The following is a 27,935-nucleotide window of genomic DNA, read 5'->3' on the forward strand; positions in this document are numbered from 1 at the left end:
TATTATTGCATGGGAGTCTATGCACATGCTCCAATGTTCATCCATTTTTTGCATGAATAGTTGGACACTACATAAAAACTTACTCTCTGTATGCTTCATTTTAGTAGTTTCTCCACCTTATTAAACCCTGCACTCATGCAAGACATCTTGTGTAGGGTCTTGTTTGGCAAAATAAACTCGGAATCAGATCCATGTAGTGTAAGATGCAGGGTGTCAATGACAATTACCTTTGCCAACTAGATCTATAAACTTCCTGAGCTATATAGAGATCTTTGGTATGTTTTTGCATTGAATGCCTTAATTGCAACAAAACTTTGCTCTTTTGCATGGACTCCACTTCCTCTTCCAAGAGAAGCTACTCAGACTTCTTCCCATATTTCCTAACGGTGAAGGTTTTTTTGTGCTTGTCATGGATAGCACACTAGTCATATTGTGAATGCCTTCCTAGCAACACATGGCAAGTATTTATCTAGATCATGTTGCACCATACCTCATTTGTATATCCTCCAACATAGAATGCAAGTTGTGACTACTTAGTCACCGTGAGTTGCTATCCCTTTTATAACCAAGCAATTGTATGGCATTGGGTGCATGACCATCATTAACAACAACGTTGCACCAGCTTTGTGGACAATAAGTTGTGTATTGTCTCCATTAATTATCAAACTATAGTATTCCTTCCCTGACTTGCATTTAGTTTGGAAGAAGCTCTTTCCTTGACAACTTGTCATCTCTACCAATGAATCTAAATAAAACCTTTTACATCACTAGATTCTTACAAGCCTCAAGACCACTCTCTTTTGCTTTTTGGTCCCTAAGAAATTTGCCTCTTTAGAGAATGCAACATCACATTCTTCTCTACACAACCTTTTACTTATGTGACATCTAGACAGTCAAATGTGTGTTGACATGCTTGCCGCATCTAAAACAAGTACATATGATGCCGCATCTAGTCTCCATTTTTCTATCTTGAAGAGTGAGTAAATATAAATTTGGAGACAAAAGGGATTCAGAGATTTATGTTCATATGCAAGGGAAGATGATAGAGGCTCCTATGCAATGCTATCACTGCAATCTGACAATAATTTCTAGAAAATATATTGAGCATTCTAGACATAAAGACAACTTTCAGATTGCTAAGGAAAATGGTATATACAATGATAATCATGATATGCATATCTTGACTTTAATAGCAATTGATTATAGAAGAAACAATGTGGTACAGAGGACAAACTAATTCCTTCGTTAAGGAACAAAGAAAGTATACACAAAGTTCGAGTGGAGATTAGTGGTGACATTAAATTGTAATAAATATGGAGTTTTCAAAGATAATACATACAGTGACAAAGAGAGTGAAACCAATAAGAATTGAATGTATCAAAGCAATAGTTGCCATGAGTCTGCGATACGATATAATGAGCTAACGTAAAATAGAAGAGGACTATTAATATAGGAAATTATTGATGGCAGTCCCCAACAGCAAATCATCGTATGTATCCAGATTGAAGCAAGCAATATAAGATAATATAAAAGGTTAAGTTTGTGCCCAACGACAACCAAATCGATGTAGGAGTATAGAAGACAATCAAATCATATGCAGCTCCGGTATATAGGAATTTTGTGTCATATACTACTAATCTATATCTAATGATACTTCATGTCTCTCGTAGGTATGAATAAAAATATGGAGGAGTGTCGGCTTAAATGCAAAGTATGGAGTGGAAGGCATAAATTTGATTGCTTTGGAGGGAAATGAACATCATGGAATATCCAGTGGCAATGATAAAGAATTTTCAGAACACAAAAGACATGAATTTTGCATGTCAAGGGTTTCCCGTTAGCACTGGATCCTCATAAGAGGTGTATACACCTGGAAAATTGTTATGGTAGATAAGCTTGAAGAAATTAAAAGGAGGACAACAATGTATTTTCTTCACTGAGAAATTTGTGTTTTATTTTTGCCCGTAAGAAAGAAATGATTAATTATGATCCAAATATATTAGTTGCGATTCGTTTAGCAAGCAACCATTTGTATTATAAACAAGGCTTAAGATATATTATTCCGTTATTTTTTATGAAGGGATGTGATGTTTTGTAAAGGCACCCGATACCCCTCCAAAATATATAAATATAGATGTTGAAACAATTGACAAGATATATACAATATTCAATATATTAGGCATTTGGTGTATTATATTCTTTCATTGGTAAAGAAATGATTTTTTGAACCAAGCCCATGGATTGTGGATTATTGAATAAATCTTAATGTGATTCTGGAATCGAAATGCATTGGATGGATCATCTGTAAGGAGTGTCTCTATGTGCAATTTTATTTCCGGCACAATCTGTAAGCATATATTTTTTATTTATTTGATTAGGGTTTAAAATATTATTAAGTTGTGTCTTTTATAATTAAAAAAAAAAATTCTATAAATATTTTAATGTTTGAACAAGTGGACTGGGTCATTATTGCATTTTAAACTTGATAAACATAGATATTGTGGAATATTTAATTGTTTCCGTATTTATGTCTAGTTTGTCTCCACATCACAAGAGTTAAAAAGCATCCTAGACTAGTTTAAAATTGCGTTTATATAATTGATCCGTCGCGTCTAAATTGTTAAAATTGTTTATAGTTTAAATACATTGAACTTTATAAAGTTGTACGTGTCAACTTATAATATTGACTCTGATTGCCCATTTAATTAAGCACTGGTCTTTATATTACTCTTGATTTACAATCCAGATGCTGGCAATCATTTCATTTCTTTCCTTTGAGGAATTAATATATTCATTTGTTGCATTAATCTATACTTATTCTTATTTTTGAAAACATTCGTACATTCATTTATTATTCTTAGTTCATAAATTGCAAGTTTGAAGCTTTCGATAATTCTTGCCATTTTGGAAGCTTTCATTACATTCGCATTCTAATGGATCTACTTTTAAGCATCTTGGATTTAAGGTTGTTGTCCAGGATTAGGTGCGCCTGCCTTGCGCCTGCCTTGGTTTTGCAGAGCCAGAAGCGCAGGGGATTTGGATCACAACAATCAATCTTGTCAAGTTGGCCATAACCGGTTGGATATCCCAGCATCGAGTTGGCAAGACTCATAGGATTCCAATCTACGGTTTTGGGAACCAAGAAATTGGCGACTCTACTGGGGAGAGTTGCAAAACATACCCTAAGAGTTTTTGATTTCAAGATCAGTAAGAGTTAGGTTCTATTTAATTTGTTGAAACATTTTGATATATTTGAAATCCTAAATTGATAAGTTTTTTACGGTGCATTTTATTTCCTTGAGGATTTCAATCTCTCGTAATTATTTTACAAATTCTAATCTGCTTTATGATGGTTTGATCTTGTAGAAGCATTCTATATTTTTCTTTAAGCTTTTTCTGTAGATTCAACCTTTGGTGAGTTATACTCTGCTGGAAGGAAAATTCTGATTCTTGAAGATTATTCATTTCCTTCATTTGGAGGTGGCAACTCTATTGCATTTTGATTGGTACTTTAACAAAAGAAGTGCCTAAATCATTAGTCACTCTATCGAGGGAGAAGACTCAAAAGGAAGTGCTATACAGTTTTTTTAAACGCATCGATCATTTCAGAGAAAGCCTTTTATTACAGATGGCATCAGGCCATTGGATTTCAGCAATTTTGATAATGAACCTAGCAAGTTATCTCCAAAGCTTTCACAATTGGTACCAAAGTTCCATGGAGAATGGGATGAATCGACAATTCGACATTTGGATGCATTCTACACATTTAAAGAAGATTATGAGATTTGTGCAGAAGATCAAGTGATGAAATTGTTTGCCAGAACATTAAAAAACGATGTTAGACAAACATACGAATGATTACCCACATAGTGTATCTCGTCTTGGAAAGAGTTTGAAAAATGGTTCCTATATGATTTTCGTGATACAAGCGAGGAAGATGACATGTATTATGAACAATATGAAGATCAATATCGCAACATGGAAGAGTATCTTGACATGTCTCCACTTGATGCCTTTTTCAAATTGGAAAGGTACGAGGGTGAGACTTCAACACATTTGTTTTTGAGAGTGATGAACAATTATCATAAGATTCCGTCGAACCTCAAACCTCCTTATATGGAATTTCCAAACAAAATTGTTTAGTTGAGAATCTCGACAAAGGACCCTGACGTAAAGCTTCTTCTTCAGATATGGGATCAAGCCATTAAAGATGAAGCAAAAGATACTAAAGTAAAACAAGAACATAGTAATGTTTCAAATTCAAATATAGAGGAAATGAAAGAAGTCGTCGATCATGATGAGACTGGTAAAGAATCAGACAGTGAAGAATTTGGAAATAAGGAAGAGTATTCTCTCAGTGTGAGTGAGATTTCAGCTTTTTTGGACATAGAATATCAAAAGTATGTTGAGAAAAGAGGTCAAATCTTTCTTCTAATACACAAAGAAAAGCATACTAGTGAGACAACAAAAATGTCCTTTGAAACATTCAATTAACAAGAAAATCCATTCATCTTGTCAAATCCTTATTACTTTCATGAGAAGGAAGCCAATGAACCAGAAGGAGCATACAATTATCAGGATGACATATTTGTTTACAGTTATCAGGATGACATATTTGTTGAAGATATGCATTCTAATCAAAGTATAGAAGGACATTTCAAAGACAATATGAACATACATGAAGAAAAAGATGCATCCAGAAAGGACTACATAATCATTTCAGATTTGTTATGCAGTGAAACAATAGAGAATCTTGACAAAATATTTTATGAAGTTGAAATAGAGAAAAGTACAACATATGAACATGAAGAAGTTTCAAATGAAAGTTCTCCTAAAGATATTCCTGAGGTCTCTACTTTCTCAAATCCATTGTTTGAAGAGGATTTTCTTTGCAATCAAGTCCATCAGTATCATGATGAAGATAGCATGCTTGATGACAGATTTGAAGTGGATAAAACTCATGATGTGCAACTAGAAGATGAAATATGTATTAATTCATCTTATGATTAGCAAGTACAATCATACAAGAGTGATTCTGAAAATTCTCCAACTATCATATTTGATCAGATTTTCGATAGAAGAGGAGTAATAGTTCCTGAAAGTGAGCTGTCTTCAAAGCCTTTTTGTTATGAGGAACAACATTTAGAGTATGGAGACCAAGCAAATTATGCAGAAAAGATTAGTCCAGATGCTTGTATAATCGGTCAAATGCATGATCATAAGGATTCTTCATTCAACAAAGACCGCATTGAGCTTGATAACTTCTCGATAGCAAAACAAAAGTCAAATACCATGAATTGTATTCATGAAGCAAAGATAGTAAGTATTGTTCATGATTGTGGCGCATTTGATACAGGTATGGAGTATAAGAAGCATACTGAGGTAAGTAATCCTAAAGACTCTATAATAATATGCTTAAGGAAATACTTTTAAAATTTTGTCTCATTTCTTTTGGGGATTTTTCTTTTATGCATAGTGATCAAATAAGTGAAGCAAGAGATATGATATTTGGATTAAATGACAATGAAATTTAGTACTTTTTAAATGATATTGTTGATGAAGCAACGGTAAGATTAAGATCTAATTTTACACTAGCGATGAAGGAAAAACACATACTATGCAATGATTTCTTTCTAACATTTGTTAATGAATCAGATTTTACTAAGGAATGATGTGACACCTTGTTTAGGAGATCCATAGTGTTACATGATCAAAACTAGGTGTTCAATAGACGAAAGCATTCATGTTCATTTCATTGTGCATCATCCTAAGCATGGATGCTCGGTCTACTCCTCTAGAGACAGCTGGAATTCTCACTATGCCCACAAGGGGCATATGTCCCCAACAAGAGCCACTGAAGGAGCCCATATTAAGATAATATCTTATACTTTCTATAATAGTCAACTACTTGTCTGTAGTCCGTCTTTCAGTCTAGATAGGAATGTTTCCTATCCCGTCTCTTTTTTCTTCAGTCCAGATAGGAATGTTTCCTATCCTGTCTCTAGTTTTGTTTCTAATTCCGTCTTCAGTCTATGTTGTTTCTTTTAGAAACAACGTCCTTGTAATTCTTTATAAGGAACACATTTGTTCCTCTGTTAATCAATCAATTATCCGGAAATCCGTTAATCTACCAACTCTTCTTGAATCTTGTAACATGGTATCAAAGCCATGATAAGGAATTTTTCGAAAAATTTATAATTTCTTTTGAAATTATCTGCACACCACGACAGTCGTCTCTTTTTTGCAGCCTCCTGGTCTGCAAAATCCGTGCTTGTATCCTTGGGAAAGCTCGCAATTTTTTTTCTGCAAATCGCGTCCAAATCACACGCGTTTGAAGCTACTCGCGTCCATATATTTTCCAGCTCATTTGACAGCAAAATCGCGATTGTAGGGTCAAGGATTAGTTCCTTTTGTTTGCATTCTTCATCATTTGCGCTCTCCCTGAAAAAAACTGCCATTTTTATCAAGAAATCTGAAGTTTTTTCAAGCCTTTTTCAGCCAGGGCCGGTTTTTTTCGAAACCCTAATTTTTGGGGTCGAAAAAATATTTTGTTTGCAAATTCTTGGTGGGTTTTTCGAGAGCTCAACTGGGTTGTCGTCCTTTTTTTCTGGGTGCCTCGATTTTTGTGCCTCAATTTTCGAGCCAGCGGATCCAGAAAATGACAGCAAATTCCTTTAGGGTTTTTCGAGCTCTCTTCTGGGTCTTTTGTATTTTTGCCTCGAAGAACGTGCCTTCACAGATTTTCACAGATTTTCATTGAAAAATGTGCCATGGCATCTCTGACAAATATTCTGCTCGAACATAATTCCAAATTCAATGGTCGCAATTATGGAACCTGGAAGCAGCGCATCATCGCAATCTTCGAATATCGAAACACCGATCAACTTGTTCTGGGTGTTATGCAGCGTCCGACTTCTCCGGGTCCTGATCAAGATACATGGGATCTAAACAATCGAGAGGCAGTAATGCTTCTCAAACTATCCATAGCTGATGACCAGCTTTCTCAGATTCCATCCGGCAAGACAGCTGCCGAAATCTGGACACATCTAAAAGGTCTTCATGAGACTTCCGACAAGAGCAGAGCCTTCTGAATTTGTTTCTGTTTTTTTGGGTTTGTTGATTTTCTCCTCAAAAATCATTTCAAGTTGTCTGTAATACGCAAGGTTGTGTGAGATTCTGGGTTTTACCGTTTTTTCCACAAAAACGAAGTTTTGTAAATGCAACTTATTTCGAGTCATAGCACTCTTCTGGCAAAGCTTCTTGGTTTCAACATTCTGTAGATCTAGGGAGGGTCTCAGTTATCACAAAATGTTTTGACATCCGTACGTTGACCATTAAGGGAGGGTATTAAGATAATATCTTATACTTTCTATAATAGTCAACTACTTGTCTGTAGTCCGTCTTTTAGTCTAGATAGGAATGTTTCCTATCCCGTCTCTTTTTTCTTCAGTCCAGATAAGAATGTTTCCTATCCTGTCTCTAGTTTTGTTTCTAATTCTGTCTTCAGTCTACGTTGTTTCTTTTAGAAACAACATCCTTGTAATTCTTTATAAGGAACACGTTCCTCTGTTAATCAATCAATTATCCGGAAATCCGTTAATCTGCCAACTCTTCTTGAATCTTGTAACAGCCCAAAATTCTAGTCTCCATTTTTTATCTTGAAGAGTGAGTAAATATAAATTTGGAGATAGAAGGGATTCAAAGATTTATGTTCATATGCAAGGGAAGATGACAGAGGCTCCTATGCAATGCTATCACTGCAATTTGACAATAATTTCTAGAAAATATATTGAGCATTGTAGACACAAAGACAACTTTTAGATTGCTAAAGAAAATGGTATATACAATGATAATCATGATATGCATATCATGACTTTAATAACAATTGATTATAGAAGAAACAATGTGGTACAGAGGACAAACTAATTCTTTCGTTAAGAAACAAAGAAAGTATACACAAAGTTCGAGTGGAGATTAGTGGCGTCATTAAATTGTAATAAAAATGGAGTTTTCAAAGATAATAATACATACAATGACAGAGAGAGTGAAACCAGTAAGAACTAAATGTATCAAAGTAATAGTTGCCCTGAGTCTGTGGCACGATATAATGAGCTAATGCAAAATAGAAGAGGACAATTAATATAGGAAATTATTGATGGTAGTCCCCAGCAGCAAATCATCGTATGTGTCCAGATCGAAGCAAGCAATATAAGATAATATAAAAGGTTAAATTTGTGCCCAACAACAACCAAATCAATGCAGGAGTATGGAAGACAATCAAATTATATGCAACTCCAGTATACAGGAATTTTGTGTCATATACTACTAATCTGTATCTAATGATACTTCATGTCTTTCGTAGGTATGAATAAAAATACGGAGAAATTCTGGCTCAAATGCAAACTATGGAGCGAAGGCATAAATTTGATCTCTTTTGAGGGAAACGAACATCATGGAATATCTAGTGGCAATGATAAAGAATTTTCAGAACACAAAAGGACACATGAATTTTGCACATCAAGGGTCTCCCATCAGCACTAGATACTCATAAGAGGTGTATACGCTTGGAAAATTGTTACGGTAGATAAGCTTGAAGAAATTAAAAGGACGGCAATGCATTTTTTTCATTGAGAAATTCATGTTTTATTTTTGCCTGTAAGAAAGAAATGATTAGTTATGATTCAAATATATTAGTTGCAATTCATATAGCAAGCAGTCGTTTGTATTATAAACAAGGCTTAAGATATATTATTCCATTATTTTTTATGAAGGGGTGTGATGTTTTGTAAAGGCACTTGATACCCCTCCAAAATCTATAAATATAGATGTCGAAACAATTGACAAGATATATACAATATTCAATATATTAGGCATTTGGTGTATTATATTCTTTCATTGGTAAAGAAATGATTTTTTGAACCAAGCGCATGGATTGTGGATTATTGAATAAATTTTTATGCGATTTTGGAATCGAAATGCATTGGATGGATCATCTGTAAGGAGTGTCTCTATGTGCATTTTTAATTTCCGGCACAATCTATAAGCATATTTTTTTATTTATTTGATTAGGGTTTAAAATATTATTAAGTTGTGTCCTTTATAATTATTTTAAAAAAATTCTATAAATATTTTAATGTTTGGACAAGTGGACTGGGTCATTATTGCATTTTAAACTTGATAAACATAGATATTGTGAAATATTTAATTGTTTCCGTATTTATGTATAGTTTGTCTCCACATCACAGGAGTTAAAGTGCATCCTAGACTAGCTTCAAATTGCATTTATATAATTGATCCGTCGCGTCTACTTTGTTAAAATTGTTTATAGCTTAAATACATTAAACTTTATAAAGTTGTATGTGTCAACTTATAATATTGACTCTGATTGCCCATTTAATTAAGCATTGGTCTTTATATTACTGTTGATTCACAATCTATATGCTGGCAATCATTTCATTTCTTTCCTTTGAGGAATTAATATATTCATTTGTTGCATTGATCTATACTTATTCTTATTTTTGAAAACATTCATACATTCATTTATTATTCTTTGTTCATAAATTGCAAGTTTGAGGCTTTCGATAATTCTTGCCATTTTGGAAGCTTTCATTACATTCGCATTCTAGTTGATCTGCTTTTAAGCATCTTGGATTTAAGGTTGTTGTCTAGGATTAGGTACGCCCGCCTTGGTTTTGCAGAGCTAGAAGCGCAGGGGATTTGGATCGCAATGATCAATCCTGTCAAATTGGCCATAACCGGTTGAATATCCCAGCATCGAGTTGGCAAGATTCGTAGGATTCCAATCTGTGGTTTTGGGAACCAACAAGGTGCAAAGGTATATCATCTTGCATTTTGCTTTCTCTTCTTGTCCTTGCTGTTACTGCCACTATTTATTCTTTGTTGTCTATGGGACAACTCCACATTGAGAGTGAGTTGGTAGGCATCCTTAATGGACAGAATTGTTAGCAAGCATATCTTAACCTGATTGAAGATTCACAATCCATTAACACACCTTGACATTGTAGTTTCATCCATGGATCGGCCAACATGAATTCTTACTTTGTAGGATTACTCTATGTATTTTTTCATAATTACTTCTTGTTAGTGAAGGTTTTGAAGTTTTTTGTGCATATCAAAAGAGTAATTGGCTTGCAAAAACAAGCTCTTAAGCATAGCTACCATATGATCCCATAATGAGATCTTGTACTTTCCTGCACATGGCTTTTCCAGATTGAATCCCACCACAAGATAGCTGTTTTTTCAACTTTGCAGTGGCAAGTTTGACTCTCCTTAGGTTCTTCATGTCCTTGAGCTCAAGGTCTCTCCAACTTATTGATCTAGTCAATCAACGCATATGGATTTAAATTTTCAGCATAGCATGGGAGATCAATCCTTGACTTGCTCCTGACCTTCATCATAGTGTCAGCAAACATTTCCTCCATCATGATGTCCTCATCAATAGTGTTTGCATTTACAATACCTCATTGTGCATTACAACCTCCTTCATCGTTGCCACTATCTTCCAATGCCACTGACCTCTTTGTGCTGTCTTAACGACATCCAACCATTCTTACACCTCTTCTTCCAACTCTATGAGCCATCCCCTTTGGTTCACTTGCAATGGGACTGCACTATGCAATTGTAAATTTTTAACGAAACATTCATGAGCTCACCTCTAGGGTGTAGAACACTAAACTCTGATGCTAACTAGTGCATGAACTTGTTTGGTTGAATGAACAACCAACAAATGATACAAACAAAGCAAACAATAGATGGATGAGAGAGAATGTAAAGGAAATGAAATGAAATTGCAGATTGGATCGAAGATTATGAGGGTTTCCAATTTTCATAACCTAGTGCAATGCCACCCAATCTTAGAAAAAATTTCCAGTGACTCTACAACATACAATGCAAGCACAAAATGGAACTCTATGTGAAAACCCAATGTCACCAACTTTTAGACCTCAACAAAAACCACCTAGCAAATGACCAAGGCTTCTTGTTGTGTAGTGCATGGCATTACCACATTAGATGGAAGCTGGATGCTGAATTTAATACACGAGCAAGTAGTAGTTGAGCAATAGGGAGTATTTTGGCACTAGATAATCTGGTCATTCCCCATTAAATTTGGAATTACATTTTTTAACCTTCCAAAATTCACATTCAAGTAGAAAATGTAAGGGGCCATTTAGTATTTGAGAACATGGGTGATCCATTTTGTAAGTGGGTCTTTAGTGCAATAGGACTTGCATTTAGTAGAGATGCACAAGGGTACCCAATTAGGAAACAAGGTATGCAAGAAGATCAAAAGTGCCCAACATAGCATAGGACTTATGCAGCTAATACTAAGAAATCACATCCCAAGGTGCATGAATGTTTAAGTTTGGTCACAAATCTAAACATCAATTTTGGTTAATGCAAGATTGTGTGAGCCTAAGGATTCTTTTGCATCACCCAGTCAAAATTTTCACTTCATTAAGTCTTAAACTGTGTTACACAACCCAAATTTGACAATATGATTTTGACTTAGATTCGGACTTAGACTTTTGCCCAAGTTCGACAAAGACTTAGCAAATTGAAAAGCCTAAGAAATTCAAAGATTTGTATGGATTTAAAACTTGTTTCATGTACCCTCAAGTAAATAAAGCTTAAAGAAACAGAGATCTGATCAAATAAAAGCTATTTGATCACATATACAAGTATATATTGATCCTTGTATAAACGCAAATCATAGCTGAAAGAAATTCTAATAACACATTAGATATTTAACTATTGTCAAGTATATACAAAACTCATCGAATGAAACCCATTGCTTCAAAAGTTCTAACAAATACTAAAATAATAGATAAAAGTCCATGGCTTAGAGGAGCTTATGTCACTTAGTCCTAAGGCCATCTTGCAAGTACGTCTAAGATAGGTCCCTAGATGATGATGCAACCATGATACTTTCCTATGTCTTAGGTTTAGTGACATCCATACCAACACCAAAGAGAACTCCTTGTGCTTTGTCCTCCTTTGTCAGCCACTTGATCCACTTGTTCAACCCATGCCAAGTTATCATCATTGAAGAACTTTAAGTTTTTCTTTTTAAATTGTTTTTTTCTTCTAGCTGCATGGCCATGAGATTGTTGAGTCTTCTAAAACTTCTCCAAACTTGATGGAGGCGATATCTCTAAGCTTTCTAAGTTTTATTCTAGGTCACTTCTAGGACCCTCCAGGGTTTCAATTCAAGTCTCAAACCCTACTGATTAGGGGGTTTGACCCACTTTCTTCCTCCTTTCTTAGAGCTCCTCTATCAATTTAAAATGCAATCCTTTGTTCTTCAAGTTCACAAGGAGAAACTCAAGCATCACTTACTAGCCCTTCCACATTTGACTTACATGAGTCCAGGACTTCCAAATCGACCAATTTGAACATGATTCACTCCATTTTTTTGATTCCACAACCTTTTTCTTACCAATCTCTTGGTTTTGCTCTTTAGGTCTTCTAGCCCTTTTAGGTCAGCAATTAGGTCTCTATTTTAGGTTTTAGGCCTCTAGTCTGAAAACATGCCAAAAAATCCCCCAAAAAACTACTCTATTTAAGTTACCCTTTTTGATGTTATTTAAGATTTTTGAGGTCTTACGTTTCAGAGTGACCATACAACATCTAAACCTAATATGGGTGATTTGCAAAGGAAATAAACTTGGAACCAATATTGAAGTCTAAAAATCCCGCAAATGGATGCAACCAACTTTCTACTCTTTACCAGGGCTTTAGTAGGACCTATTCCATCTTCTCACGTAATTGAATTGATAAATCCAATCAACTCCTACAAGTATTCAACCTTTGTTACTCTATTTCCCCAACCGGGCTATGGCAAAGCTCGCCTAGGGCAAGAGTTTAAAAATAGCAAACATAGTTTTCTGGACTCTAACAAAAAGGAACAATATGTACATTGGCCCTACTTTTAGATCTCCAAAGGCTGCGAAATTCCCACGATGGAGATTTAGGGTAGAGCCATTATTCTAGATCAAACTCTAAATTGACTGATGAATGGTGATAAGGAGTTTGATTTATATTTAGACAATCAAAATTGTACAAAAGCCACCATAAACACACAATGCAAGAAAACAAGTGGCTCTAACTATTTACAGTGAAAAACTTGAGGATTCAATCTATTTGGCATGAGTTGCACCAGTTGCAATGAAACTGTGATGTTTATCCGAAAAACTGTCAATCATTTACTATTGCAAATTGTACTAAATATTCTCCAACCTTTGTACAATGCCTTGGAATACCTTAAATATGTCCTCCCATCATGTTTCAATTGTTGGTTTGGGCCCATAGCCGATTTTGGGCAAAACGCATATTCTTGCAAAATATTGTCATGCAACATTACAAAGTTGCACATGACAACATTTTTGCAACTTGTGCAAATTTTCACTCCCTCTTACAAACTTACCACCTATTGATGCATAATGATATTGATGTCATATCACTTGCTAAACACATCTACAATCAAAACACAACATCTTATGCACTTCTGTGCCATTTTCCACCTTATGCCTAAATTTGGCTTACATTGCAACTTTTTAACCAACCTTGGCAGAACCAACCTAACTAACTTTTCAAACCTACTATACTCACTCAAGGGACTCTCAACTAGTCTTTATTCCCACCTTGACCCATATAGGATCTCACAACCAAAATATGAGGGTTGAAAATGTAGAACCCCTAGGTGCTCCTGCACCATTCTGCCCTGGTAGAAAAGAAGTCAAGCCACATCAGGTGACAAGAGTTTAGGATCAATACCAAACTTTTTGAAATTGCTTTCAGAACCCAACTGGCTTTAGCATTGGACATATTTTTCCACTTGATCAAATGTTCCATGTAAATCCCATGCCTAGTCTTCTTTGCAACTCTTGAATCCATTATCTTCTCTGCTTGGGACTTGGATTGGGAAGGCAATGTCAAGTCACTGGCTATCTTTGTAACATCAGGATCTCCTTTACCTCCCTCTGTATTGAAACCTTTGTATGGCACCAGATCTACCATATTGAAGATAGGAGATAGGGCTATGTCTTCTGGTAGATCAATCTTGTAAGCATTGCTTCCATACTTCGTCAGTATCTTATAGGGACCAATTCTTCTCATGTGCAACTTGCTAGGAACTCCCTTTTGAAGTCTTGCTTTGTTCAAATGCACCATTACCAAGTCTCCTATTGCATATTGCACATCCTTCTTTTCATCAACTTTGTCCTTGATCTTGGTGTTCTCTGTCAGAGATTGCTCAACTTGCTCATGAATATCTTTCATGGATTATGCAATTTTTTTAGCATGTTCACTTATTCTTTCCATGTCTCCGAGGTCTCTAAGCTCCAACACACCTTTGGGATGTAGGCCATACGCTGTTTTAAAAAGGCTCTTCCCTGTTGTCTTGTTAACTATATCATTGTAAGCAAATTCTGCTTGGTGAATGACTTGATCCCAAGCTTGTCCATACTCCTTTGTCAAGCATCTCAGGAGGTTACCCAATGTCCTATTTACAACTTTTGTCTGCCCATTTGTTTGGGGATGGTTAGCAGACCCAAATGACAAGTTAGTGCCTAACCTTTTCCACAAGGTTTCTAGAAATCTATCAGACACTATGTTGACTGGTAAACCATGAATCCTAATGAGTTCTTTGAAAAACAAATTGGCTGTTTGACTAGCATCATGAGTCACCTTGCCGGGAATAAAATGGATCATTTTGCTAAATCTATCTACTACAACATATATGCTATTAAAAGTGAAAACCTTTCTTTGTCTTAGGCAATCCAACAATAAATTCCATACTACACATTCCCATGGCCTATTGGGAATTGGCAAGGGTTGATAGCGTCCAGCATTTGAAGAAGTTCCCTTAGCTCTTTGTCAAATAGTGCACTGTTCCACATACCTCTTTATATCCTTATGTGTCTTTGGCCAATTGTAGAATCTTTGTACCAGCTCCAAGGTTTTGTTCAATCCAAAATGTCCATTCAAGCTGCCATTATGCTATTCTTGGACTGAATTCTCTCTTGCTGACCCCCTTGGTACACAAAGTTGACCTCCTTTAAATAGTAAACCTTCTTGCAATGTGTAATCTGCATAATCACCATGGAAGTGTATTTCAAAATTCTGACATACCTTGAAGGCTGCAGCAAAATCTTCATCTTCTTTAGAGCTCCTTAAAGCTATCTATTCCAATGCTCTTTAACTGCACTTCCTTGGCTGTTAGCAATTTTCTACTTAAGGCATCAACAACTTTATTGCATTGGCCCTTATTATGTTTAATAGTGATTGTGAATGTATAAGACTGCAGGTACTGTACCCATTTGATATGCCTATGACTCAACTTATCTCGTGAGTTAAGGAAACAAAGTGCTTGATTGTTTGTATAAACAACAAATTCTTTCGGCAAGAGGTAATGCCTCCACTTTCTTAGCGCTTGAACAAGAGCATATAATTCCAAGTCATAAGATGAGTACCTTTTCTTAGCTTCAGTAAGCTTCTCACTAAAGGATGCTACTGGCCTTCCTTCTTGGCTCAAGACTGCCTCTGCTGCAATATTACTGGCATCACACTCTATTGTGAAAAGTTTGTCAAAGCTTGGTAGAACTAACATATGTTGTGTAGGTTCTATCTCTAAGCTTTCTAAGTTTTACTCTAGGTCACTTCTAGGACCCTCTAGGGCTTCAATTCAAGTTTCGAACCCTATTGATTAGGGGGCTTGACCCACTTTCTTCCTCTTTTCTTAGAGCTCCTTTATCCCTTTAAAATGCAATCCTTTGTTCTTCAAGTTGACTAGTACAAACTCAAGCGTCACTTACTAGCCCTTCCACAGTCAACTTACAGGAGTCTAGGGCTTCCAAATCGACCAATTCAAACTTGAAACACTCCATTTTGTTTGATTCCACAACCTTTTTTTTTTCCTGATCTTTTTGGTTTTGCTCTTTAGGCCTTCTAGCCCGTTTAGGTCAACAATTAGGCCTCTGTTTTAGGTTTTTGGCCTCTAGTTTGAAAACATGCAAAAAAACCCCAAAAACAAACTCCTATTTAAGATACCCTTTTTGATGTTCTTTACGATTTTTGAGGTCTTAGGTTTCAGACTGATCGTACAACATCTAACCCTAATATGAGTGTTTTGCAAAGGAAATAGACTTGGAACCAATCTTGAAGTTGAAAATTCCGTCAAATGGATTCAACCAACTTTCTATTCTTTACTAGGGCTTCATTGGGACCTATTCCATCTTCTCACATCAATGGATTGATAAATCCAATCAACTCCTGCAAGTATTCAACCTCTGTTACTCTATTTCTCTGGCCGGGCTATGGCAGAGCTTGCTTAAGGCAAAAGTTTAAAAATAGCAAACATAGTTTTTTGGATTCCAACAAAAAGGAACAATATGTACATTGGCCCTACTTTCAGACCTCCAATGGCTGTGAAATTCCCATGGTGGAGATTTAAGGTAGAGCCATTATTCTAGACCAAACCCTGAACTGACCCGTGAACAGTGATTAGGAGTTTGATTTTTTTTAGACAATCAAAACTGTACAAAATCCACCACCAAAGCACACAATGCAAGAAAACAAGTGAGTCTAACTATTTACATTGAAAAGCTTGAGGATTTAATCCAATTGGCACGAGTTGCACCAATTGCAATGAAACTGTGATGTTTATCAGAAAAACTGTCAATAATTTAGAATCACAAATTGTACAAAATGTTCTCCAACCTCCGCACAATGCCTCGGAAGACCTTAAATATGTCCTCCCATCATGTTTCAACTGTTGGTTTCATACCTATAATTGATATTGGGCAAAATGCTTATTCTTCTAAAATTTTGTCATGCAATTTTGCAAAGTTGCAAATGCTGTCATGACAACATTTTTGCAACTTTTGCAATTTTTCTCTCCCTCTTACAAACTTACCACCTATTGATGCAGAATAATGTCATATCACCCCCTAAACATGTCTACAATCAAAACACAACATTTTATGCACTTTTGTGACTCCTTCAAAATGCAAAAGTTATGATGGATTTTGACTCTTCCAAAAGGTAATAATTATGGAAGGTTGTGACTTCCAAAGGGTGGAAATTGTGGAAGGTTGTGACCATTGCAAAAAGTAGACATGGTGAAGGGTTGTGACTCTTGCCAACATTGGAAGATATAAAGGGTAGAAGGTTTCATTTGAAGAGGACATATAAAGGGAGATCAATTTGGGGATTTTTTTCTTCGAAGACTACAATTGAAAAGTGGCGATTCAATTATCATGGAAGATGGTGACCCTTTCACTGATAAAGTATAAAGGAGATTTCATTCTCGGATTAGGTATATGCATTTGGAAGAATACTACAACATGACCCACTATATGTCTATTTCTGTGCCTCCATTCATAACTTTATATGGTTATGATGTATTAGCCTTCATTGATTTAGTGTTCACATATAGCATGGTGCCAACAATTGATGACTCGACAAAACCTAAAAGAGATATATTGAGATCACCCAAAGATTAATTCTAACAAGGAATCAAGAGAAAGTCTATGCAGATTCAAACCGCTCAAAGAGTTCATTTGAAGTTGGAGATATGATTGTTAGTGTAAATAATTAATAATTATTACACTTTACTTAAGTTTACTTAGGAATATGCATAGACATATGAGTTGTCTTGTTGACAACATAGGAGTTAGCAACTTATTTGAGCACATGGTGTCTACAACATCTCTTTATGAGATACACATACGTAAACTTATCCTCTCATCATCACACAAACTCCTGTGCTCAATGGAGGATAATCCACCTTTCGTGGACATGTGCTGAGCTATAATCCTTATCTCTTTGCTGACTCCTAGTCATTCTAGTTGCCTTTATATACAGGCACTTCTAGTGTGTATTCATGTCATATCCAATCATCTGATATCCATTATCATTTTGATCATTATTGAGATTCTCATTTGATCATCATTAGTCTCTTTTGTGCTATCTATTGAGCTTCTTGATCGTGGTGTTGAATTATTGCCTTATGCAAATTCTTACATGGTATCAGAGCCATAGGAGTTTCATTACATAGCCATTGGAGAGATTTTTTTTTGCAGGTCAAGAGTGGAGCTTGGTGGTGCAAATCAGATGTTGGCATCACATTTAGAAGGTCAAAAAACCCCCAAATCGACTTTTGTTTCATCAAAATCGGACATCTGAGGTGAAATCTAGAGTCATTTGATTTTTGGAGGTGTGACAGCTGCGTTTCATGAAAAATAATTACAAAGGTGATTTTCAAACAGCGATATCTCCCTCATACGGACTTCTTTTTTCAAGCAATTTTTTTTGTTTTGTGGTACAATTTCGTGATCTACACATACATGGTATCAGAGCTATACCAAATTCTTACAATGATAATTTTGAAATTGTTGCTTTTTGAAAAACCACTTGTCAACCAGCAACGAAGGCTATTGGCCAAATGGATACGACTTATATCTATTATTAAAATAAGAGCTTACAATATGACTGACTTACAACCTATATCACTCTGCTTTTGGTCTGCAAAGAAGATCGGTCGAAGTGCTTATGCAGAGAGCATACCCAAAATGACAGATTTCCTAGATTCAATCCTTAAGATTGTAAGACCAAATGAAAACCTAATGCCCATTATGCTTCAGCATGAGCTTATTTATAACAACTTAGTAGGTAAAAGGTGACATGGAACTGAGGATTCTAGGTAGCTCATGTCAAAAGACAGTTTGTCCAATATCAATTATCAATAGTGACGGCCTCGTAGAAAGATTCCCCTTTAATGACATTGTGTTGGCGGAGGATGAGTTGGATGCTGGTGACAGGACTGGAGGTGTCAGTTCTCTATGGTCAAAGACGTCTTCCCATGTGAGTGGTCTCCGTCGCGCCAAGAGATTAAATCGATGGTGAATATTCCAATCTTGTCGGTTATCATCATACATCAAGTGCAGAGAATAGTAAGATTCCCATTTAAGCCTTAGCTTTGTGATGACCAATGCATAGACTTCTTGGTTGAGGTCATGATCAGGATTTACTTTATCTGGTCCGGCATATGTAAAGAAATCCAAAATTTGTCTAGTTTGAGGGGCAGCACATGTGACCTACCATGTGAAGAAATGTTCCCTGATAGGAGCAAGCAATAATAAATATTGATGATTTGTTTTAATTTGAAGAATAATGAATTCTCCATAAGCATCATTAGTAATAACTAGGTAATACATCCCAAATTTGAGTGTGTCTGCTGCATTATTTGCACTGTGTAGAAGCTTAGTGTTGACAACACTCATTAGACAGCTTCTCTGAAGATTGAGCAATTTCATGAAGGGCTCTGAAATAGATGTAAAATTCATTAGAAAGATAGAATCCTGGATAAGGAAGAGGATTCTGCATAAGACACCAGGAGGTTGTTGGCTTAGATAATCAGCAACAATATTCTGCTTTCCTGGAATGTGTTGGGCTTCATAGTTATATTGGTTCAAATTTGCTTGGTAGTGAACATACTTACCTCTACCATCTTTCCTGCCATGGTCCCCTTTGAATGTGAGAAATCTTGTACAGTCTGTCTGAATGATGAATTTTGGAAGATGCATGAACTCTAAAGAAAATTTCGTTAAGCATTTAATGATACCATAGATCTCCATATCAAAATAAATCCATCTTTTGACTTCTACAGGAAACACACCACTGGCATATTCAGCAATAAATTCTTTTCCTTCTCTGACAAGACACAGGTGTCCTCCCCAGGCATTATCAGAAGCAAAGTAGGGAGATCTTGGATTTTTTGTTAGATCTTTTTGACAGCTTCATCATGAATAGAAGTCCACTGATGCTTTCTTTTTGTCAGGAGTTGTTGAAGTGATTCTCTGTCAAAACCTGCACCTAAATAATAGTTATTTATATAGTTTAATATACCTAGGAATCCTTGGAGCTCCTTAGTATTAAGAGGAGGCTGAAATTCAAGGATTTTAGTCTTTATGTGAGGCTGAACCTCAAGTTTACCAGAATTAACAATAATTCCTAAAAACCTACGATAGTCTGAACACCATTGAATCTTAGATAGGGACAGAACAAGATAGTCTGTATCCATTTCCATACAGCCTGTATCACTGGTTAACAAGAAGATGGCTGTAGATTGGCATCCTCCCTGTGACATCCAAGTCCTGCTGAAGCAGTTTTATATACATAAAAACCTCCTGAATTCCTTTCAAATAGGTTTCCAACCTAAAATGTCCCTTTCAAGATTCTGTTAAAACTCCCAACACCTCCATTAAAGGGACAGCCAATTGCTTCTTCCAAATAAATTGAATTGCTGTGACTTAGCCTCTCAAACTGTAACTATACTCAGCTATAAGTGTATCTCTGCCTTGTGTGAATGAAGAGGGATAAGGGACGCCTTAAATTGGAATGCCCTTCTTTGCAAATCTTCACCACAGCCTCAAATAAGAAGTCACCTGAAACACTTAAGAATCGTTCTTGACTGCAAGAGGAAGCTCTTGAACTGCTTATTCAAATTCAAAACTCATCATGAAATCAGATGTCAACTCTGTATGAATCCACCAATCGTGAAGGAATGGGGTTCTGTCCCAACCTTCTTGGTTCTAAGGGTTTCCATCCTCAGAACAATCTAGTCACTGAATATCAGCAACAAGAAAAATAGCTTTAATATAATATACTCACAACACCCCCAAATGACAGTACACCTCCCTTAAACAATGTGAGATAAAAAGTCACTTTCATATTATAAAGCCACTTTATAAAGTCACTTAATTCTCATCATGTTATATAAAATAAGTAACTTTAGCTTTATAAACCCATTAAATAATATTGTATTTCCTTTGTTTCTTTTACAAATAAAGTTGCGACCGGAAATGCATCCTTTTAATAAATTATTAGCCTATCAGGATGAGAAAGTAGGCTAAGAAGATGGGGACATTACAGAACTTGATTTTAGAACTCCATTGCCCCTTTAATAGGCATGCACCTGTATGAAAGATTTTAACATTAAACTCTATTTACTTCATTGTCTTTTGCTCAATGCACTCCTATACAAGAGATCTGAGAGTTTGATTTTGGGTGCCAATTTTTCTTCACACTGGTATATCCCTGTATATATGATTTGTTATGAATTTGAGAACTTGTTTTGCACATGACAGGCATGTGCCTGCCAATGAGAAATTCTAACATTACCTTGCCAGCTCCTTTACCATGCGTGCCCTTTATAATGGACTTCCGATATACTAATTTTAATCTCATCTAAATTAATTAGTGGCAGAGCACTTTTGACTTCCCTAGATGGCTACCTTTCCCTGCTTTATTGATTTCAGCAACCTCTTTATCATCTGTTCATCATTAATGGTGTGTTTGAAAGCTTTTGTTTATTGAAGCTGTAAAAACATTGACATTAGATGACAAAAATGACAAGGACAACCATGACTAAACCTTGATTCATGTTTGGGAAAACGGCAAAGCATTAGCATGAAACATGATGCTATGCACTTTTTCCTATATGGGTGCAACATGATGAGTAATCTAGAGCTAAAAAAAAAAAAAAAAATCATGCTTGATGTTGGGGGTGTTGGATTCACTTGGGACATACTGCACAAGTCATCAAGAGAAATTCCATACATTTAAAAAAGGGGATTGTGAGTACACTGTTGAGTCTTTTTTTCTCAAGGAGATCAAGGTAGTTGATTCCAGTCAAAAAGAGAAGATTTTGAAGAACGATTTCCGAGTTCTGTGCTAGAAATATTGCAGTTTTTAGGTTTTCCGAAAGAGTATCCCCCGAATAGAAATGTGAAGTACATCAATGAGATTAACCCTCCAGATGGGCCTCCAGTTGTTCACTCTTATAAGTATGGTCATTCCCAGAAATCTGAAATTGAGAGGCTTGTGTTGGATGTGCTAAAAAAATTGACTCATTATTGGTAGCATAAGTCAGTATACTGTAGCTGTGGTCCTGGGTAGGAAGGTGGATCCTATTGGATGTACATTGATTACAAAGTGCTTAACTGAATCATCGTAAATAACAAGTTTTGGATGTCCGGGTTTGATGATTTATTGGATGATCTGCATGGGATGAAATATTTGTCAAAGATTGGCATTTGATCTAGTTATTAGCTGATTTTAATCTGACTCCAAGATCAAGCAAAGATGACACTTTAGTCTCACCGAGGGCACTAACAATTCCAAGCCTTTGGTCTTTGCAATGCATCTGTTACACATCAAACATAAATGAATAAGGTCATCAATAAGATATTTTGTATATTTGTTCTTGTGTTTCTGATGATTTTCATCATAAAGAACTAACAGAGCATTTCGAACACTTGAATATGGTGCTTTCAGTTTCGGTAGAGGAAAAATCATACTGAGGAGCCAAGACATGAGTTTTCCATGTCATCCCTATCACACCTTGGTCATATTATTTATGTAGAGGATGCCCAAAAAAGTTGAAGGACAGATTCAGCCAGGCTGAAATATGTTCAAAAGGAACTAAGAGAATGCTTCAGAGGATGAATATTAACTATTGAAATGTCTGTTTGAAAGATCCAAGAGAATCTAAAGTGCTCTCATGTGTTCAAGAGGGATCTAAATTCGCTATGGGGGACAAAGGGATGCTAATAATGTTTGGAAGAGGATGCTTAGAGTGTACAAAATTTCTTATGTGGCAAAGGATGATGCTTAAGCATGCCATGGGAAACTACTCATGACTAAGGCTGAGCTTACCCCAATCCTACCATATTTAATGATGGGAGATGCAGTGTGCCAATGAGACACTTAGCATGAAAAGTATTAGTAAACTATTTTGTAGTCTGCAAATAGATCACTATGTGGAGCTCCAATGGAATAACCAAATGTTTATTGCCATAAAAACTTTGCAATATGAAAATTACAAAGGAAATATGAGCATCTCAAAGAGCTTTGTCCAAACTTCCATCGGCACCAAAAGTAATTATTGAGGATGTCACTCTAAAAATCAATAATGTATACAGGTTAAAGATCTCTCAACAAGGTAACAATCCAAGACATCCTGCTTCTATTTAGCATCCACAAACAATCGTTTGGCATGAGCAAAAACAATATGACATGCATCTTTCTAATATAGCTTGATGAAAACAAATTGAAATGGATTACTCATCAACAAGGACAAGCTAGCTTCTACGTTACCCAAATAGAGAATCATCTAACTTCCATCCTCCCCAGATAGAGAATCATACTCATTGAGATCAATCTTAAAAATGAATAATAGATGTTATCAAGAATCAAGAGATCAGACATTGAAAACAATTTTGATGACAAAATTTGGGTGTTATCATCCTTTTAACTTAATTAGTGCTTCCTGCAACCACACCAAACTCACAATAGAATATTTCTGGAACATATTCTGATTCTGAGAAAGGACAAAGTAAATCACAAGGAGCACACATACCATTTTTATAAAGCTACTAATCTATACATCTAATCACTGAATAATTATTTACAAAATTAAAACAGAAGATAAGTACTGTTGATGCCAAAGACAATTGATTTAAGGCAGTAATTTATGGAACACTTCGTAGTAATCATAATTAGCTCAAACTGACCAACTGAAATTGATTTCCTTATTGACAAATCTGGGGATCAGAAGTTTTTTGGAATAAACTTAATTACCGGATGTAAAGGACAGTGGACCAACAAACTAAATATGATTTCAGGTGTTTAGACAAGTTCCTATGGTGTTTCTGTCAAGGGATTGTGTTTTAATGATCTTTTTTGGTTTTTTTAGTGACATTGGTTTTTCTGAAACATATATGGCCATGGCTTGATCATCAACATCCATCATGCAATTAGACAACTTGGCTTTTAAAACTCCACATGCAGCGCAGGGGCTGCATGTGCATTAAATGCTCTCCCATTTCAACTTTAACTCAGACACATCTTGAATGCATCCATTAAACCGTGACTATAATGAGAAACAAAAAGTATTAATGTTGTTCTAACTTGTCTATTTCCTTAATAAGATTTCTCTTATTAGCTCAGAGGACATTGGTACCTTGTTTGCCTATCACATGATCACCTAAAGCTGCTTAGTCATCGTCACTAGTGCTGTCAAACTGCAACAAGGCATGAACCTCAATTCATCCCATTGCTAAAAGCAGGATGTGGGCAAGCATGAATGAAATTACCTCCTCCATTTGAGCCTTATATAGTGCATCCAAGATGAAAAATTTAAACAAATATTTCAAAAGCCTCTTGTTGCTCACACAGTGTCTCGATTATGCTGAGAGAAACATGTGGATGCTCAATCTGATATTATAACAATGCATTCAAGGATTATTTCAGTATAGTCCCTATGATCTGCTATATATAGTGTTGAGGGATGATGGATCAATGTGTAGGACTAGTTGGAGATATCAATAGCTGGGAATTCTTGAGGGGTTTGGAGCCATGATAGACCTCTAAGTGGCACCTTGCACTTAGCACTAGAGTTTGGTAATCCAAAGGATTTGGGTGGTGGAGATCTTCTTGGGAGTAAATGGATGGTGATGATGAAAAATGACACTTTTGGAAATATAGAAGTCCTTTTTTCTAAGATGTGAAGAACTAGAATTTTCTAGATTGAAAGGATAAACGAGATTGAGGGAGGGGCTTTTTTAGAAGTGGGGACTGTGTAGCAAGGACCATGTACATGCATGACATTTGCAGGTTTGACCATGGCTGAAACATACTATAAAATCTACAAGTAGATATATTGGCTAACTGATTGGTTTTAGTTAACTAATGTCATGAGGGGAGTGAGAGGAATTAAATAAATAGTGTGTTAATTTAATTTTTGGACTAACGGCATGTGGAGGGTGAACTGCACTAAATAAATGTTGAGGGTGAACTACAGAGTTAATGGCTAAGGTGATCAATTAATTGAATAAACGATTGGAATCTTTTTAATTCGTGCTAGTAAGACAATTGGAAGCTTAATTAAATAATTGGATTTATGTAATTAATGTCTGAAGAGTATAAAATTAAATGACTTGTGTGTGGTTAGGCTGTGGAAGATTTAGGTGTTTACATAGGATATCTAACAAATTTTCATCTTAGTTAAATCCAGAAAGAAAAATAAAAATAATTTAAACAAAAAGGGAATAAAGCCCTTTTTACACCTTTGTTGCCTTTGGTTGTCTTTGCTGATTTTTTTCAGTAGAAACTACTGTACGCATAGACAAAACAAGTCATGGAAGATAAATTATTTGTCCTTGCAAAAGGATGACATTTTTTTATACACAAAAGTATGTTTCCTATTTGTTTGGTTTGTTGACTGGAAATTTGAAAAAGCATTGACAAAATAATTGTTTATAATGATTGATTTATCATACAATTACCCTGGGCAAGCTCATAAAATGTGTTCCATATCTTTACTTACAGGTGGACATTATAGGTGTCAGTTGCTACTCATCAAAGAATCTGTGGGCATGGAAGAACGAGGGCATAGTTCTACCAGGCGAGAGAAACAATAAGACACATGACCTGTATGTCAGCAATGTACTTGAGAGACCAAAGGTGATTTATAATGATCGCAGTAAACAGTATGTAATGTGGATGCACATCGACAATGCTAACTATTCCAAAGCTTCTGTTGGTGTGGCAGTCAGTTCTTCCCCTACTGGGCCATTCCATTATCTTGGAAGCAAAAGGCCACATGGTTTTGATAGTAGAGACATGACAGTATTCAAAGATGATAACGGTGAAGCATATATTATCTACTCATCGGAAGACAACAGTGAATTGCATATTGGGCAGTTGACTGAAGACTACAAGGATGTCACCAGAGTCATGCGGAGGAATTTAGTTGGAGAGCATAGAGAAGCTCCTGCTGTTTTTAAGCATGGGGGATTATATTATATGATAACTTCTGGCTGTACTGGATGGGCTCCAAATACAGCTTTGGCTCATTCAGCAGAGTCCATGCTAGGACCATGGGAAACATTGGGAAATCCATGCATGGGGGGCAATGAAGACTTCCGAGTTACAACATTTTTTGCGCAAGGTACATTCGTTGTGCCTCTGCCTGGAATGCCCGATACTTTCATATTCATGGCAGATCGGTGGAACCCAGCTGATCTAAGAGATTCTCGTTATGTCTGGTTGCCTCTAACAATGGATGGGCCAGCAGATGAGCCACTAGAAGATGATTTTGAGTTTCCTCTTTGGTCAAGAGTGTCTATATATTGGCATAAAAAATGGAGGCTTCCAGAAGAATGGAGATTGCCACTTGCTCAATCAATGTAGTTAGTCAGAAAAAATCTGTATTCTAATGACAATAATTGAATCTTTGTATTCATAAGCTTAATGCAGTGCCTAGAATGTACATTCTACAAATTACACTTCCAATGGCAGTCATAACTCCAGCAGCTTTTTTTTGGAAAGTTGTCAGGGATTGAAATTGCATTCAAAGTATGAAGTCAAAAGAATTTGTATTTTAATAGCACTTGAATCTTTCTATTCCCAGGCTAAAATGCAACGGCCAGTATGCTCATTTCCTATAAATTCCTCTTCCAATGATATTCATAATTATAGAAGCATTATTTGGAAAGTAGTTAGGAATCATAGAGAACAGCTCTTTGACACCTTTTTGGATTCATTGGCCACCGAAAGTATTGGGGAGAGCTGAGTACAGTAGAGAGAGTGATTAATCCAAATGGCACAAGCGCTTTGTATTTCGCTTCCTCTGGAACTAAAAATATATAAATCTATAATGTATCTTTAAACCTTTGAGGAATCAATACATCACGTTGCCCTTATAAATTTTTAACCCTACATTCTAAACCATTAGCAATTGATCAGCACACCAAAAAATTCTCATTTTGATTATGCTTCAACTCTACCTGTCTTGGATTCTCAACCTTTTCAAGCGTTTCCATAAAGCGGCAAAGGTTTTCTATCTCTTGATGATGAGAGGGAATAGAAGTAATCCATCCATCCAAGTTTTGAACTAGAGGAAACACGCCAATTGTCGCCCATGTATGCAATGCCGCCACGTTAACCATTACCTTTCCCCCCCAATGACTGCCCAGAAAAACTTCAGAATTTGCACACAAACATGCCAAAACAAATCACCATGAATACCAATAGCCATTCACTTTGTTTCCATTTTTAAGTTCTTGATTGCTGATTGGTCCATTTGTGCAAAAAGTACTATAACAGCTATTGGGGGGTCTTAGTAGTGGGTATTTGGTGAATGTTTTAAAATGACACTTTAAGACCACCTTGCACTGTACGAGTTCTACAAAGAGCTCTGCAAATGCAAGAAAGCTGAAAAGTTAGCTTTAAGCTCTTCACTCACCTACGGAGGCTCACCAAAAAATTGGCAAAATTTGACATACAGATTAGGAACTGTAGGTGCACGAAGTTAACTTGGGCGGCTACTGGGTTGTTTCCCCTATGTCGTTTGTTTAGTTATGAAATTCGACATTTTGATCCATCCAAGTTTTGAATGATGGCATTTGTTTGGTTATAAGATTCGACATTTTGATTTTTATCATTTGTAGATTGTATAAGGAATAGAAAGTGATGATGGAGGGTTCCAATGTGTTGTGGTGAAAAGGGGCTTAGAATTTGTAAATTGTAGTCTATTAGAAAAGAATATTATTATAATTAGTATTATTATTATTATTGAATAGAATCATCATACTCGTGGTGTTTTCTTATTAAAATTTGACATGTTTTTCGAAAAAATGGTGTCGAGAGTCTTCAAATGTATCTATTTAAGAATACTGTCACAAGATGATGTATAGCCATTATTATTGGGTTCACAATTTCAAATTATCCATGAGAAGCTAGGAGTTAATTTATGTGCCTCTAATGGTTCAAACTTCCATTACAAACAAGTTTTACTGTCCACGCCTCCACACCAACCTCTTAAAAGGCTATAGAGAATTGCTTAGTTTGTG

The 27,935-nt window shown here is 35.9% G+C and overlaps 1 protein-coding gene across 4 annotated transcripts in view; it reads left to right on the top strand.

The window, feature by feature from the left end:
- Positions 1-26,532, top strand: part of LOC149567494 (uncharacterized) — a 64,828-nt gene extending 38,296 nt beyond the window's left edge. For all 4 annotated transcript variants that reach the window (XM_089820688.1, XM_089820687.1, XM_089820689.1 and 1 more), the window contains one exon: positions 25,411-26,532. In XM_089820688.1, coding sequence (XP_089676814.1) covers positions 25,411-26,274 — 864 coding nt within the window. In that variant the 3' untranslated portion in view covers positions 26,275-26,532. The remainder of the gene's footprint in view (positions 1-25,410) is intronic.
- The last annotated feature ends 1,403 nt before the right edge of the window (positions 26,533-27,935 follow it).

Source organism: Cupressus sempervirens, chromosome 3 (assembly GCF_028749045.1).
Source record: "Cupressus sempervirens isolate cs-2001-9-10 chromosome 3, ASM2874904v1, whole genome shotgun sequence".
NCBI lineage: Eukaryota > Viridiplantae > Streptophyta > Pinopsida > Cupressales > Cupressaceae > Cupressus > Cupressus sempervirens.